This window comes from Notolepis coatsorum (assembly GCF_963971535.1).
Source record: "Notolepis coatsorum genome assembly, chromosome: 9".
Taxonomy (NCBI): domain Eukaryota; kingdom Metazoa; phylum Chordata; class Actinopteri; order Aulopiformes; family Paralepididae; genus Notolepis; species Notolepis coatsorum.
In genome coordinates, this window is record NC_140173.1 from 143,341,969 (window position 1) to 143,358,313 (window position 16,345).

The 16,345-nt window shown below is 43.0% G+C and overlaps 1 protein-coding gene across 1 annotated transcript in view; it reads right to left on the reverse strand.

Annotated features, from left to right (window-relative positions):
- Window positions 1-16,015, reverse strand: part of gfral (GDNF family receptor alpha like) — a gene marked incomplete at both ends in the record, with an annotated part of 30,076 nt that extends 14,061 nt beyond the window's left edge. The window contains 3 exons of the mRNA XM_084322033.1: window positions 8,904-9,219; window positions 13,620-13,775; window positions 15,979-16,015. Of these exons, the coding sequence (XP_084178159.1) occupies window positions 8,904-9,219; window positions 13,620-13,775; window positions 15,979-16,015 (509 nt within the window). The remainder of the gene's footprint in view (window positions 1-8,903; window positions 9,220-13,619; window positions 13,776-15,978) is intronic.
- Window positions 16,016-16,345: the final 330 nt, after the last annotated feature.

Below are 16,345 nucleotides of genomic sequence, written 5' to 3' on the forward strand. Positions count from 1 at the left end.
GTTAATTACTGTTTTACATCCAGCTCCTCTGGGTGCATAGGTCTCTGGAATGTGCCAGGAGGCCAAGCCAGGCAGGCACCTAGAAATACATTGACCTGTACCTAACGCATGGCTGTATCCGGCCACAGGCCACTGAGGAGGAGCAAAGATGGACGTAATATCAGATTCAGCAACAGCTCACATATAACCCCACATATGACCATATACAACCAAGCCTGATCATCTATTTATTAACCAGTGGCTCGCTAAATTTGGAACCCACATAGTATTTAAGCCATGATTGTGTCATCATTCTAGAGCCTTGCAGCCCCCATGGAGGGCTGTGGTCTCCAGGACTGTTCCTCGTTCTCTGTGTGTTCCTGTCAATAAAGACAATCGATTGACTTCACATTTGTTTCCTGAGTTCCTGTCCACCTGGCTCATCATATCAATCCAAATAACTCAGTTTTATACTATCAGGAACACCCACATTCTTCCCCCTTCCTACTGTATAAGAAAGAGGAAAATCGCAAAACGCATAAACGCTACAGTAAAATAGTAACGTTATACACTATTGACACATGTGCAGACAGTTGACAGTTGCTGGGTAATGATTTGACAACTTCTGTCCATAATAAATATAACCCAGACAGTGAATCAATGACTAATTGCGACATTTGTACTTACTGATTCGATATTTTCTTTTCGGGTCCTTTGTTTAACCTTTATTTACCCAGGGTAGGGTCGCTGATGTGCGGTACACATTCGGCGGGTCTCCAAAAACAAAACAAACTTGGCCCATTGCTGGCGGATCACGACATCATCAGGAAATGAATGCAAGGACGTATTCGCTGCTTGGCAGTCAGGAGCAGCACAACATATCTTGCCCGTTTTGCTCATAACATTTTTAAATGCTAACCCAATGCTAACCAACTGTTAAACTTCAATTCCACGCATTTGCTTGCGTACTGCAATAAATAATGGTTGAGTGTGCGCGGTGGTTACAAATATAGAGGGGGCGTTACTATCAGATGAGAATTATTTCTACGTCAGCAAAACAGTCAAATTCGAACGGCTTAGTTCAGTGTGGGAGCATCTCCTGAGATCTGAACTGGAGGAGTCTGCCAAAATGAGAATTCGAGAAATAAACATTGTTGATACAACCCCAGATTGCTAGAAAACAATGCTAAACACTGGAAAAGGCCATTTATAAGACATGGGACCTTTAACATCTTGGCCAGGGACTACAGATGAAATCTGGCTAATTCTGGCATATTAAAAAAAATATTATGTTGATTAATATGCACTGTCCCTTGTGCAAATAAACTTAAACTTAAACTTATATAAATGCAATGATCATTCATTCACTGTGACAGTGGACGGTGTCCACAGTACGGCAGGAAGCTTTCATCTGGTGAATTAAATCAACGTTGCGTGTTCAAAGAAGAACATGTTGAGGGTCATGTCGTCCACCGTGCTCGATGCAGAATGGAAGCACAGAAAATGACATTACAGGGTGACGACCCACAGAGACGAGGCACTCAAGGAAGTACACTAGTGGGTCTCGCCTGCTCTGACATTCAGCATAATTGTACTATTCTAACATACATCATGACCGATACATACCCTCATCTGCACCTTTGTGTTTACTGTTTACTTGTATTCATAGTTTATATTCATTATACTCAATGGTCCTCATTCTCGAACATGTTCGTAAGTACCTTTGTAAATATCTTGGTAAACATTTCGTACTAACACATTTACAAAAATCCTCCTCCGGATTCCTGAACACCGGTCTCCGTAAGTGGCAAAATCTTCGTATCTGGGTTCCCATGAATGAAATACGTTACTCATTCTTTTTTTTTAAAGATTTATTTTTTAGCGTTTATCGCTTTTCACTACTATAGAGAGAGAGAGAGGAGGAACGGGAGACAGAGTGGGGGGAAGACATTCGGCAAATATAACGGCAGGTCCGGGAAACGAACCCGGGTCGGCCATGCCGTGACTCAGCGTGTGATTCGCCACTGGGGCGCCCACGTCACTCATTCTTAAATTGCAATGTGTGTTCTCGTACACCTGAATTTGCATACAGGCATGCCCCACCAGCTCCTTATAAGGTGAAGGAGGCATGTGCAAAATGGTGAAGGCCGTGTGCAAAACAGCTTGAGAGGTTCGGCATTGCATCTGCACCATGCTGACCCATTCTACAGGTAGCGCGGAAGCGATTTGCGACTGATCTCAAAATGAGATTAGATTCAAATGTATTGTCATTATACAGCACAAGTACAATACACCATCCAACCAGAGTGCAAATGTAACAGTAAAGTGCACTAGTAACATACAATGCACAGGTGATGAAACCCAGACATCTCATTTAGTAATGTCAATACTGAATGACTGCACGCTTGTCAAGAACCAATCGCGCAGTCGTTCAGTATTGACATTACTAAATGAGATGTCATGCTAATATGTCATGTTCTACAGTAGGACTTAAATAAAATAAGTCATTAGAATAATAGAAGCCTACATTGCTGGAACGATTTATTTCTCACGAATACAGTACGTGTGTGTGCAATCGTGCGCTAAGGCTGCCTCACCAAGCCGTTTCTCCAGGCATTTATTTAGTTCTAGTAATACGAATACATCAAACCAACAATAAATAATATATTTACAATACGAAGCCGTTCGAGAATGCCAAATAAGTACGTAAATCGAGTTATGAAGGAATTCCTTGGTAACTTTTACATGTCCGTTCGAGAATGAGGACCAATATTTGTATTGCCTATATTTATCGTCTTACTATTACCCTGCCCATACCTGTAACCCCCTCCACAGTGCTGCTCTGATGCCTGCATTTCCCCAAGGGGATTAAATAAGGAATATCTTATCTTATCTTATCTTATCTTATATCCCCGGGTACAGTAATTTAAATGAACAGGGTATGAGACATCCTGAGTAACATCCTCTGTTAACCCTTTCAGGTGGACATTTTTTGGAATGTTTTCTTGGAATTCTATCTTTGAATTTGACTTCTTTTGAAAAAGATTAAAAGAAAAAGAAAAAACTGCAGCTCCTGCTCCTTTTTTCCCTGCCTGTAAGGGACCAAGCAGCCAAGGAGGACACAGTGGTTTTGCCAAAAAATAAGGGTTTTATTTTACCCATTTCAAAAACAGCCAAAGAATAAGGGTTTTATTTACCCATGCAAAAACATAATTTAAATATAACATAAATGGTCCAAATAATACAGCAGGACAAAACCAGACCTGAACAGAACGGAAGACAATAATGACAACTAAGAACTCAAAACTATATATAGGCCCTGTCCAGATACATCTAATCTAAGTGGGCTAATTGATCATTAATATTTTACTAAATAATATCTTACACTTCTAATTAATCTAACAAACAATAAACACACAACACACAACACAACTACCAAACTGCACAACTAATAATCTTAATTAATAAGGAAATACATATAAGGAAACTAAATTACAATACAATAAACCCCCCCCCCGGCATCTCCCGCAACATGGTTTGGTCCACCCCCCCCCCCCCCCCCCCCCCCCCCCCCATCCGGCCATTTAGGGCCGATCAGTCACAGCTGCTCTGTTTGCCCAGAGTGGGGATGGCTGGCTGCAGAGTTGGAGAAAACATGTTTGACATGTAAGTCAAATAATAAAGAATGGATATGATCAGTACGCAAGTCTATGTGTCGTGTGTCATTATGTGAAATAGAAATTGTGTATGTGTATCATGAATGTAAACGTGTACAAACAATACGGTTAACATGTGCGGGTGCGGTGCACAGACGTATCCGTCACACTGCCTATAGAGAAAATGAACATTTTCCTTGTCCATGTAGCAGTAGTCCTGTCCTTTACAGTGACTGTGAGGTGAGAGGTAGTCCTGCATGTCCTTTACAGTGCCTGTGAGGTGAGAGGTAGTCCTGCATGTCCTTTACAGTGACTGTGAGGTGAGAGGTAGTCCTGCATGTCCTTTACAGTGCCTGTGAGGTGAGAGGTAGTCCTGCATGACTGAGGTGAGAGCAGGGCCGGACTGGTGAAATAATTCATACCGGGAGATATAGCGCGAAATATAGCCCCAATCAGGCCACTTTTTAAGCGGGGGTCTGGGGGTCCCCCACCCGGAAAAATTTTGTTACAAAGACTTAATTTCCTGCATTCTGGTGCATTTTAGTGCATGTGAATCATAAACTAATGAGCCAACAATTGCTTAGTACAATGTACTGTTATGAACCTCAAATAAAACTGTTACTGGCACTAGCAATGCTACTCTCTCCACCTTCAAAAAGAAAAAAGCAAGAGCACAACATATTTTTCTATTTACTATTATAATACAGTTAACCACTCTCTCCACCTATTCCAACAGAGCAAGAGCACAATGCCATATTCACTTTACTGATGCACTACCCATCACCAGTTAAAATAGCCCTTTACACAAACATTAAATAACAGACCTTTCATTACAATACTATAATAACAGTAGCCACTGCCAGAATAGTGACACATGTATCGCGTGTGGTGAGCACACGCATGCATGCACAACGAAGACAGAATCATTTTAACTATAAAATGAGCTCAAAGTATGAGCTCACTGACTGAAATTTCCAACAAAAAGCATCAATTGTCAAATAATATTGATCACATTAACTAGACTAGATGTTTTTGAGGAAATTAGAAAGGGAACAACAACTTAACCCTTGTGTCCAGTCACCCAAACAACTGCCTCTTTGAACTGCTGCGGTCAGGCAAGCGATACCGGAGTCTCAAGGCGAGCACAGAAAGACTCAGAAGAAGCTTCTATCCCCAGGCCATCAGGCTGCTAAACGAACAATGAACACTACACAACAACAACCATCAAACGCACATAGCACACACATCCACACGCACACACTCACTTTAAACAAACGCACTGTAGCACCCACTCCACACACTTTATAGCATACACTCACTTTAAACAAACACACTGTAGCACCCACTCCCCACACTTTATATTTATTGATGAAGGATTGCACTACAACTCGTACACCTTACTGTAAATTGTACCTAAATTGTACCTCATCCCATTTCTGCTTTGCACTATATAGTATTGTACATTAGTACACTGCATAGTATTGTATATTATATGGTAACTCAGTTACGTCTATTCTGCATCGAACATTGTACATATGTCTATACTGAACACTGTGACCTCATTTTCTACTTCTAATTTACATGCTATACTATGTTATTTGATACTATCTTGTCTAGCACAGTCTCTGGAGCGTAACAGTAAGATTTTTTGATAACTTTGCAGTGATTATGTTTGTAGCCAATGTAGCAAAGGTGTGTAATCTTTGAATTATCTTGGAATTATTTTGACTTTCTCTTTCATAAATTGTTTATTCAGAAAAGGAGTGCCATCTGCCATTCCATTCGCCGCCTCCGCTGTCAATCAGTTGTATCGCCTGGTCCCGCCTCCACCAATCACAAGCGGCAGCACGGCTCCATTGTGTGTGTGTGATCCGCGTGAGGGAGAGAAGTCAGATAGTTCTCCAACTCTGTGGCAGACAGTGAAATCCTGGTTGTTCCCCACCCACCTAGGTTATCTAACTATCACGCCGCGCCGCCGCCACAACTAGAAACAATGGCCTGGCAAAAAATATATATATTATAATAGTTTTTTTTTTTTTTTTTTTTTTATATATATATTTTTTTTTAAATCTGTGCTGGCCAGGCCACCGGGAAAACTCCCGGTGCTCCCGATGGCCAGTCCGGGCCTGGGTGAGAGGTAATCCTGCATGTCCTTTACAGTGCCTGTGAGGTGAGAGGTAGTCCTGTCCTTTACAGTGCCTGCGAGGTGAGAGGTAGTCCTGTCCTTTACAGGAGGACTATTTTCAAGAGCCACATTGCTGACACCAAAGGAAGGGATGTTGCAATTAGGGTTGGGTACCGAACTCTGTACTTTTAAGGGTACCGACCGAATTACATCGATTCACGGTAGATCAATCGGTACAACATTTCAGTACCTTTACATGTCTCGTATAAGAGTGTAATATTACTAGATTAGATGACTAGATATTAACTCATTGACTGCCACGCTGTTTTTTCATCTTTACTCCCTGGCGCCAGCATTATTGGCCATTTTCACGATGTTTGCAGACCCATCGTATATTCTATATTATAGCTATGGAGACAATAGTATGGCTCATTTGACAGGCAATATTTATACTGCAAAAATTTCATTTCTACATACCTTCGTTCCTGCGCTATCCGACGCAAAAAATCGCCCCGTTTCACAATAATCCAGGCTGGTTTTCTGGATTGTGATATATAGAGTGTTTTGTGCACATATGCGCAAATCGTGCGGGTTGTTCGCCTGAAACCTATATTATTTCCAGGTCAAAGGTAAACACGACCATATTATGTTTCTTCACAAAGCCATCAAGGGAGGGGGGGGGGTCGTTTTCCGATGCTGCTATCATTAGAAAAGCATGTTTTATGATGGGGTTCGGTAAAATAGACGTTACCTTTGTCAGCAGGTAACGTTAAATCCAGGAACGTACATCCAAACAGCCCGTTTGAAAATACTAGAATCCAACATAGTCTGGTGAAAACACACCTTATCATCCATAAGTGTGATCGTTTTGTCTTCCTCTTCATAATCTCCAATAGTTTGCTCGCCATTGCATTGCAGTTTGCAGGGTAGTGGCTACTATTGTGCCTCGGAGTGCTCGGGCCTGACTATACCACGGAGCAGAATAGGTTACCTCCGAGTCCTCGGCCGGTTTGACTATAGTATTTTTATGATTTACCAGAAGTGCTGAGTCCAATGTAGTCTGGTGAAAACGCATGTTATAATCCATAAGTGTGATCGTTTTGTCTTCTTCTTCATAATCTCCAATAGTTTGCTCGCCATTACATTGCAGTTTGCAGGGTAGTGGCTACCAGTGTGCCTAGCAGTGAATGATCTAAACTAGCCCAGTTCAAAAGGTAGGCGATACTGCCACCTATCGGGATTCGATCGTCATTTCAATTATAAGTTACTCAGCGGCCACAGGAAGACTCATAAAGGTCTGTGTGAGTGTTTAAAATAATAATAATAATAATAAAAAATAATAAAATAAAAATATATCTCGTTTTTGGCACTCAAGCGTTGGCTTTCAGAAACGAGATGTCTACTTTTTGGCGCCCAATGAGTTAAGAGGGGGCCTTTTCCACAAATATATATATATTTTGTTATTGCAGAGAGAGTCAAGTACCCAAAAAAGTTACCCTTGGGTACAGATACCGAATTCCAGGAACTGGTACCGGTATCGGTTCAAATGTGAACGGTAACCGACACTAGTTGCAATTTCGTTACACCTCCCACTACAAGAATAAACTGAAGCTAGTTATGTTGGGGGACTTGTGCTTGAATGCTCAGCTAGTTTATTTTAAATTTTTTTAGAATTCCCCTGCTTTTGAGCGGTCAGGTGGCGTAGCGGAGATTGCGCTCGTCACCAATGCAAGAGGCTGCGGCCTCGACTCCCAGAGTCAGCATTGCTTGGGGCTTGGGCTGATCGCTATACTAACCCGTTTGGCTGGGTTAGGGGGAGGGCAAGTCATGGGTGGGAATCTGGCATTGTGGACAGCGACGCCTACAGGTCAGGTCTGGGCGCTTGCTCAGCAGAGGCAGGACTTGATGAAGGCAGCGTGACCTCCCACGCGCTACACTTCACCAATGAGAGTCCTCGCTGCCAGGTGAAAAAAGAGTCACTGGCTGTCGCCGCGCATGTCGGAGGAAGCGTGCAGATGACTTCAGGGTTCCCTTGTACCGACCAGTAGGAGAACATGCGCACAACAACCAGGTAGGGGAGGGGGGGAATTGGCACAACGACTAAATTGGGACGGGGAGAAAACAGAAAAATCTGAGAAAGAGAGGATAAAATAAATAAATAAAAAATAATTCCCCTGCTTTCTCAGAGAGAGAAATACCTAGAATGCCTAGAAATGCTTAGAAGAGCTTGTGTGAACAGACGTAGCCCGGGGCCATCTTTAAATAACACATTCATCTTTCCATAGCCGCAGGAGACTGGTGGAGCCGGACTCCCTTATTTGGGCACAAACATTACGAGATGTTTACAGAACTGGGGGCGTCACGTGATAGTTCTAAGACCCGCATACCTATATATGATCTCTACTACAGGGAGTTCTGCCTGTGCTCTATACTACAGGGAGTTCTGCCTGTGTCTCTACTACAGGGAGTTCTGCCTGTGCTCTATACTACAGGGAGTTCTGCCTGTGTCTCTACTACAGGGAGTTCTGCCTGTGCTCTATACTACAGGGAGTTCTGCCTGTGCTCTATACTATAGGGAGTTCTGCCTGTGCTCTATACTACAGGGAGTTCTGCCTATGCTCTCTGTTGTGTTGTTGTCCAGCAGGGGGCACTCTGTCCTCTGGACTAGTCAGTAACAATGCCCATGTTACGGTGATAGGGACACCGTATAGCTACGAGTGCCGTCCTTCGGATGAGAAGCTAAACCGAGGTCCTGACTGAATCTCGTCGTTAAAGAACCCAGGACGCCTATCGCAAAGAGTAGGGGGTTCCCCGACGTTCCTGGCCTAATTCCCAATCAGGTCTCTGACATCAAGGCCACCTAATCATCCCTCCCCCTTAATTGGCTCATATCAATCCCTGTCTCCTGAGCCGTTAAGCCATTGTGTAGTGTGATGTGTGCCGGGTGCCAGTGTATGGTAGCCATTGAGCCTGCGTAGCCCAAGGTTGGGTGCTACCAGTGGTGGTGAAGGAGGCAATTTCCACCCTACATTGTGGGGAGCGCTTTGAGTGTCTAGAAAAGCGCTATATAAATGTAATGAATTATTATTATTATTATAAAAGTGTTGAAACTTGAGTGCATAATAGTGGAGACATATTAGTACCTGCAGAGCCGGTCCCCCAGGCAGTGGTTCAGCGCGTCCAGGCAGGTCCAGCTGTTCTCTCCACACGTTCCACCGTGCAGAGTGGCCTTCATCCGCAGACAGTCCTCATCTCCAGGGTCACACTCACACAGGACCAACATCTCGGCCACGTTGTGGGGCAGACCGTCGTAGAACTGCAGAGTGACCTGCTGACAGAGGGTCCTGTTGCATTGCCTCGCACCACATGCCTGGACAAGAGGCACCAGCTGCCTGTTGCAAACCTCATCTTGGACACAGACCGACATCTGTTGCAAGCAGGATCCGCTGCTGTTGTATGCTGTAGTGAGATAAGTAGAATGGTTTCTTTTTTGGGGCAATTTTGTGTGTGTGTTCATGTACTGTATGTGTGTACAGATGCAGCACTCAAAAATCTAACCTCCCCTGCTCATCTGCTGCTCATCTCCTGCTGTGATTTTGTGACTCCTATTGTTCTGGACCGGGCCAGATTTAACACCTCCACTGCCTCCCACAGGCTGGGGAGATTTTCATCTTAAATTTGTATTCGTCCCAAACGCCCCAGCTCCATCCGATTCCTTCGCTTTTTTCACTGTTTACTTATCATGCATTGCAACTAGGGATGTCCGATATTATCGGCCTACTGATATTATCGGCCGATATCGGCATTAAAATGTGATATCGGAAAATATCTGTATCGGTTTACATTTTTTTTTTTTTTATTACATTTCTATAACCTTTATTTACCCAGGCAAGCAAGTAAGAACAAATTCAGATTTTATTTATTGTCAAAAGTATGCATAATGTTGTGTTAATTCCACAACAAGAGATATGTAATGTTAATTACCTGAAATTATTCCGTTTTTTGGGGGGGGGGGAAACCCTGCATATATCGGTATCGGTTGATATCGGTTGATATCGGTATTGGAAATTAAGAGTTGGACAATATTGGTATATCATTATCGGTAAAAAAGCCAATATCGAGCATCCCTAATTGCAACACTAATATATGGGCAGTACCCCAAGTCAGACTGCCCATATAAAAATGATCTTGGGGGTCTGAGGGCAGTAGCCCCCAACCCCCACCCTGGGGAAGCACTTAAGTTAAGTACTGTGGTGGATTTTTGACGTCTCCAGGGATGGTTAAATGAAATACAGAGACAAGAGATTGGCCTTAAATCAGAGTGCAAACCACCAGGTTCTCCACGGACATCCAGCAGCCTAAAACAGTGTCACACTGCGAATTAGGCATTCTGAAATAATCAAACAGGAGCAGAAAGAGACAGCCGGATTACTCACGTTAAATGAATACAATACAGGTTTATTGGAAAAGAAAATAATACAGTACGCCCATACGGACGGACTTTCAGTCTGTCAGAGTGCATATTCACAGGTCTGTCAGAGTGAAAGTGACAAAAAGCAAAGTGTCATGTGTTTTAACACAGTGGAATAGAGACGCCTTGCTCGTCTCTGATTGGGTTGGCTTTATATGGTCATTTAGGGAGTCAAATGGAATGGGCTTTTGAGGAGGGCTCGCTGCGGCCTTGGATGCAAGCGTTCTCTGGCCTGCTCTGAATATAATGAATGGATATAGTGTTTTAACAGTTTTTGAGAGAAGGATAACATGACTTCACGATCAACCCTGTTGTGGGGATTAAGAATGTGAAATTACCCTTCACATTTAAACAGAAATCCTGACCTCACAAATAGAGGAGGGGGGGGAGGAGGAGGAGGAGGGAAGGAGGAGGAGGAGGAGGAGGAGGAGGGAAGGGAAGGTGGAGGAGGAGGGGATGTGAAATTACCCTTCACATTCCCCACTTTGTGCCATTTTTGGCACATCCTGGTAATTTCAACCATCAATATCACTAAACCACAGTCTCAAGACACCATACAGAACATCAAATCAATCAACATTAATACATCATAATGTCATACTTGGCTAAGTAGGACGATAATTCCAAGCAGGTAATTGCAAAATGTTGCATCCTTAGGTACAATAATTTTTTTTTTTAAAACATAATAAGGTAGAACAATAACTCTTGAGAAAGAAAGAAGAGGGGGAAAAAAGTTCAGGTGCAAATTGAAAAGGGGAGGAGTCCCAGGCCGGGGACAGATTGGTCGCTGGCGCCTTATAAAGCGCTTCTCAGTGACCCGAAGCGCAGACAGCAGTTAATAAGAAACAAAGAACAAAGAAAATAAAATGGCAGTCTTAATATAAGTAGTATTTTCAAACTCTGAATATGTACCCATATCTAAATCAGAAATTTGACTTTTTAATATGCACACTGGCTTCCCTTGTTGTCGTCCTCAGTAGCAGTCAGGTGTCTTCCCACTCCTTCACACACAGAACGATATATATCTGTTGCAAGGAGGCTGGATGCCGTTGAGTACAGTAGCAGTCAGGTGTCTTCCCACTCCTTCACACACAGAACGATATATATCTGTTGCAAGGAGGCTGGATGCCGTTGAGTACAGTAGCAGTCAGGTGTCTTCCCACTCCTTCACACACAGAACGATATATATCTGTTGCAAGGAGGCTGGATGCCGTTGAGTACAGTAGCAGTCAGGTGTCTTCCCACTCCTTCACACACAGAACGATATATATCTGTTGCAAGGAGGCTGGATGCCGTTGAGTAGAGTAGCAGTCATCTCCCCATAGTTGAATACAGCAGCATACCAGGTGCAAAAGGGCTTGTATTGCCGACTGGGGTGCGTGGTAGGGGTTCCTGTGGATCCCAGCAGCGGTGCGTTCTTATCTTCGTGGCAGGGCGAGGCTATCGCACAGGGAGCTTAGCTGGAGTTCCTGTCCCAGTTGCCCTCCCAGGGCCTCCACTGATCCCTGGGCCCCGCTTCCGTAGCACCGGCCCTGCTGTGGTGTTGCCATATCATGCGAGATGTTGAGCAGGCGGTTCCTGTTGGACTTGGGACTGAACCTGATTAGGTTGTCGTCGTCCTCCGCGGGTTCATATGGGTATGGTGGCTGGTGTGCCGGTGGAGATGGGGCCCCTAGGTGGTGTGGTTGCCCAGGGACAGCGTGGCCCTGCAGTGGGAAGTACGGCCCTGGTGCATATTCGTTATCTTCTTTCTCCTGCGCTGAGAGAAACGCACCATCCTCCCCCTCACATTCCATAGATCTGAGTTCCACAGCATTGACTAGTACTGCATCTTGGATGTCATGCGTTGCGTTAATGAGATTGCGCCGGCCAAAGGAAAAGAAATAAAAAAACTAAAAAAACAACAACAATTTCAAACATGGTCAGTGTGTTACATGTCTGGATATACAACAGGGAGGTAGGGACTCCCTCATAGTTGTACTGGCTGGAAACAAAGAAAAAAAAAAAAAAAAAACTGTTTACAGTTAGCTGTCGCCCAAGTTGAAACATGTGGAAATAGTGACCACCAGGGGTTACAAGTTGTAACATTACAATCAAATATCAAAAGGAATGACAAATCCAACTTTAGGACGCTGGTATTACAAACGCTGTGATGGCGGAAAGACAAGTGCCTCAATAAGCTGTATAAGACAGTGTCTATGGAATTTAGAACATTTGAATAGCACTTATATATTCAAAAGTGCTTGGAATAGAGGCCTAACTGCCTCTAACTGCTGTGCAGTGGCAGAGCAGGTATAACATTGGAAAAGCTTGATAGAGATAAACACAGATAGTGACCAAATCCTAACTGCTGACTTCACAAAGAGCGGAGGGCGAGGAGGAGGTTGGAGAGGAGGAGGGAAGGAGGAGGAGGAGGTGGAGGAGGAGGAGGAGGAGGAGGAGGAGGGAAGGTGGAGGAGGAGGGGATGTGAAATTACCCTTCACAGTACCATCCCTTTGTTCACGTTGGGACCCAGCCACCATCCCCCGAAAATTAACACCTGAGTGCTAGACTTAAGTGGCACACAAGCAGCACACAAGCAGCAGAATGTATCTGAATTTTGAGTGCTGAATCTGCGATACTCCAGACTTTTACAATCTCCTATAATCATATAATCTCATCTATTACAATCATTACAGTCCGTCTAAAAAACACTCACATCTGTCTTTTTGTTTTTGAAATATTGGAAGCATAAATAGTTAGCATTCGTTACGATCGCTAGTGGAAATTCACAGGATTCCTGGTTCTTAAAAAGTATATTTAAAGGAATACGGCAACATCATGGGAAATGTGTGTACTGTCTTCTCCAGAGACAAGAAGATAAATACCAATTTCCCGGTGTATATAAAACATCTAATATAAACATAAAGTAAGCACATCTCCCATAATGTTGACATGTTCCTTCTATATTGGAAGGTGGTACATGTGATTTATCAGACTCCAGTAACTGTGCTAACAGATGGTAATTATGTCTGCTTCCACAGGTACTTTTTGGATTAACTGAAATCACAACGTTGTTTTATTAATTAATTAATTCATTCATTTATTTATTTACGATTGTTACCAAAGTCGATGAGATTGCTAGATCGCCAGTCCATCACCGAAACTCTCCCCTTCTGCGGAGCTGCACATAATAGGAAAAGATAAAAAAAAGATAAAATATATATATTTAGGCTGCACCTGAATACAGCACTTAACCCACGCAGACCACTTACAGCTTATCCGTTATTGTTATTATGACCAAAATAGAAACGGCGATACATCACATCTGGCCAGCTTTTGTCAACAGATATGTAATTTCAGTTGCGCTGTTAATGCTTATCACAAAGAATACTGAGAACACTGCACCTGGCTGTTCGTGTCTTTGTGTGGCGAGTGCTCGGAAAGAGGTCTGAAGCTCCTCCTCCCAGGCACACACGCAGCCTCGCAGCTGGGGGAACTGCTCCAATATGGACTGGATGGTCAGGTTACAGACCTTTGAGTCTCCTATTTGACAGCCTGCAGCTACGTAGAATAGCGGGCACAAAAGGAGGTGAGTCAGAAAACTGGATTTTCCATGAGTAAGTAAACAAGAGCACTCTGTGCAACAGGTGCTTCTATACGTACCGCGTACATCTGTGTCACTGGTGGTGGGGATTAGTTAACGGTGTTGCTTGTGAATCTGGCCAAATGTCACATCAACACCAGGTTGAGGCTGTGACTGTATCTGTATCTGTATGTACTTGTGTAGAAATTGCGTATCTGTAAATCTAGCGCTACCGATACTCTTAACCCTTTCACTGCCGCACTACCAAACGGTTAACCTTTTCACTGCGACAATACACAGAAGGTTAACCCTTTCACTGCCGCATGGCAGCAGGTTAACCCTTTCACTGCCACACTACAGAAGGTTAACCCTTTACTAATAGTTAACCTTCTGTAGTGTGGCAGTGAAAGGGTTAAAGGAACATGTCAACAGTGTGGGGAATGCCCTTGCCGTATTCTCCAGAGTCAGACAAGAAGATAGATACCGATTTCAGTCGAAAGCTTTCCGGCTGCAAGCTAGCCTAGCTTAGCACAAATTAATGGAAGTGGATAAGGATCAGCTAGCCTAAAACACCTCTCCCCCAGAGTTTTAAATTAGGCTAGCCGATCCATATCCGATTCCATTAATTTGTGCTAAGCTAGGCTAGCTTGCAGCCAGATAGCCGTCTACTGAACACAGAGAGGAAATTGGTATCAATATTCTTGTCTGACTCTGGAGAAGACGGCAAGCGCCTTTCCCATAATGTTGGCATGTTCCTTTAAGTATTATAGCTTTCTTTAACGTCTTCAAAACGATGACACTTTCATGGCTATTGTCTATTTATTTATCTATGTAGCTCCAGGCTATTGCCTTAGTATTGCATTTCCACCGTATTCCAAGGGGTGCAATTGAACTGAATGGCTCATTACATGTATGTCCCAAGCCTTCAGATGCAGTTTCCTGCTGGTTACATCACTGGGATAAGATAAGCCCACAAACCCCCTCTGCAGGCAGCATTACTTAGAAAGGCGATTTCGTTTTTACCTTCAATATCACAGATGTGACTGAGAAAGGCCTGTTCACCAGGCCCACTGCATACATGTGACACGCAGTTGTCCTCCGTTGCCAGACAGTCCGAAGATTTCGATGGCATTTGGATGCTGGCTATCTGACAAATGACGCCTGCCAGATAAGACATTGTAAATATACAAAAACAGCCTACAGATGATGAAAAGACACTCTGGACCTTGGGGTAAAAACATGTATTACATTATTTATGCATAAATACATGTATACAATATACATGATGTATACGCATTGTATACAAATTATTTGTATACAAATTATTTGTATACTGTATATTAGGGCTGACCCCGATTAGTCAAATAGTCGACTAGTCGAATGCAATTTTTTTTTATAATAATAATATATACATATATTTTTTTAATCATTCTTTCCAAAAGAAAAGAGGCCTAGAAGCGTGGCTAACGCTAATGGCACGCATACCAGAGGCTAACTGCCTAAGAAAACAGGCACAGAGGCACTGAAAGACGATTTCACCCATCTAATGAACACACTAGACTAGACAAATATCAAGATGTATCCATCAGTGGACCAATTGCATGCTTTTGCAGAGGACAAGAAGCCTTCAGTCGACTCCTTCAGACATTAAGCACCCCCACAGCCCAAATGGAATGATAAAAAAAAGAAAATTAAATTAAATTATTTTTTCATCTATATATTTTTTTTCATACTACTTCATACTTTCATACCGACTAGTCGGGGACAGCCCTACTGTATATATATAATACACTTTATTTATAGAGCACTTTTCATACAATAGAAAGCAGCCCAGAGTGCTTTGACAAAACAAACAATTGACCAATACAAATTAATAATAAAATAATCAAAAGCAGGACTCAGTAGACAAATTGCATATCACAAGCAATAAAATAAATAGACTTTTTTCTTTATGATTGAAACATAATACAGTATACAAATTGTGTGTGTGTAGATGAGAAGATAGGATGTAGACAAAAAAAGAATAGATTATGGATGAAAGCATTTAAAGATATAGGCAATGTAATAGAGACATGGAGGCCTTTAGGCAATTTATCATATAAAAGATTGCTGAAAAAGTGTTTCTAGTTGCCAAAAATGATTTGACCCAAACATCTAATTTCACATTTAAATTGCACTCACCAATCACCACCGCTGTGTCCACACATGCTCGTTCCATGATCCCTCCTGTGTGCTTCCTCTCGGATGGCATGTGAAGCGGACAGACGCAGATACAGATAGACGGACAGCTCGAGCCCTGGTCCACTTGTCATTTAACCCCCGCCCCCCATGACGTCAGATGTTAAGGTGTGATTCGCCTTCACATTCCATTATCGTTATGGGATAAAGATGTCCGACGCATCTTGAAAAGTACCCTCTTCTTCTCTGACATGAATTCCAAAAGTGAGGTCAGGTGAGTGATTGCAAGCATAATTTAATCACCTGCGCAGGTAGAATGTTGAGCGTGCGTGTGGCCATGGCCGTAGCCAGCTATGAGGTCACCGAGGTC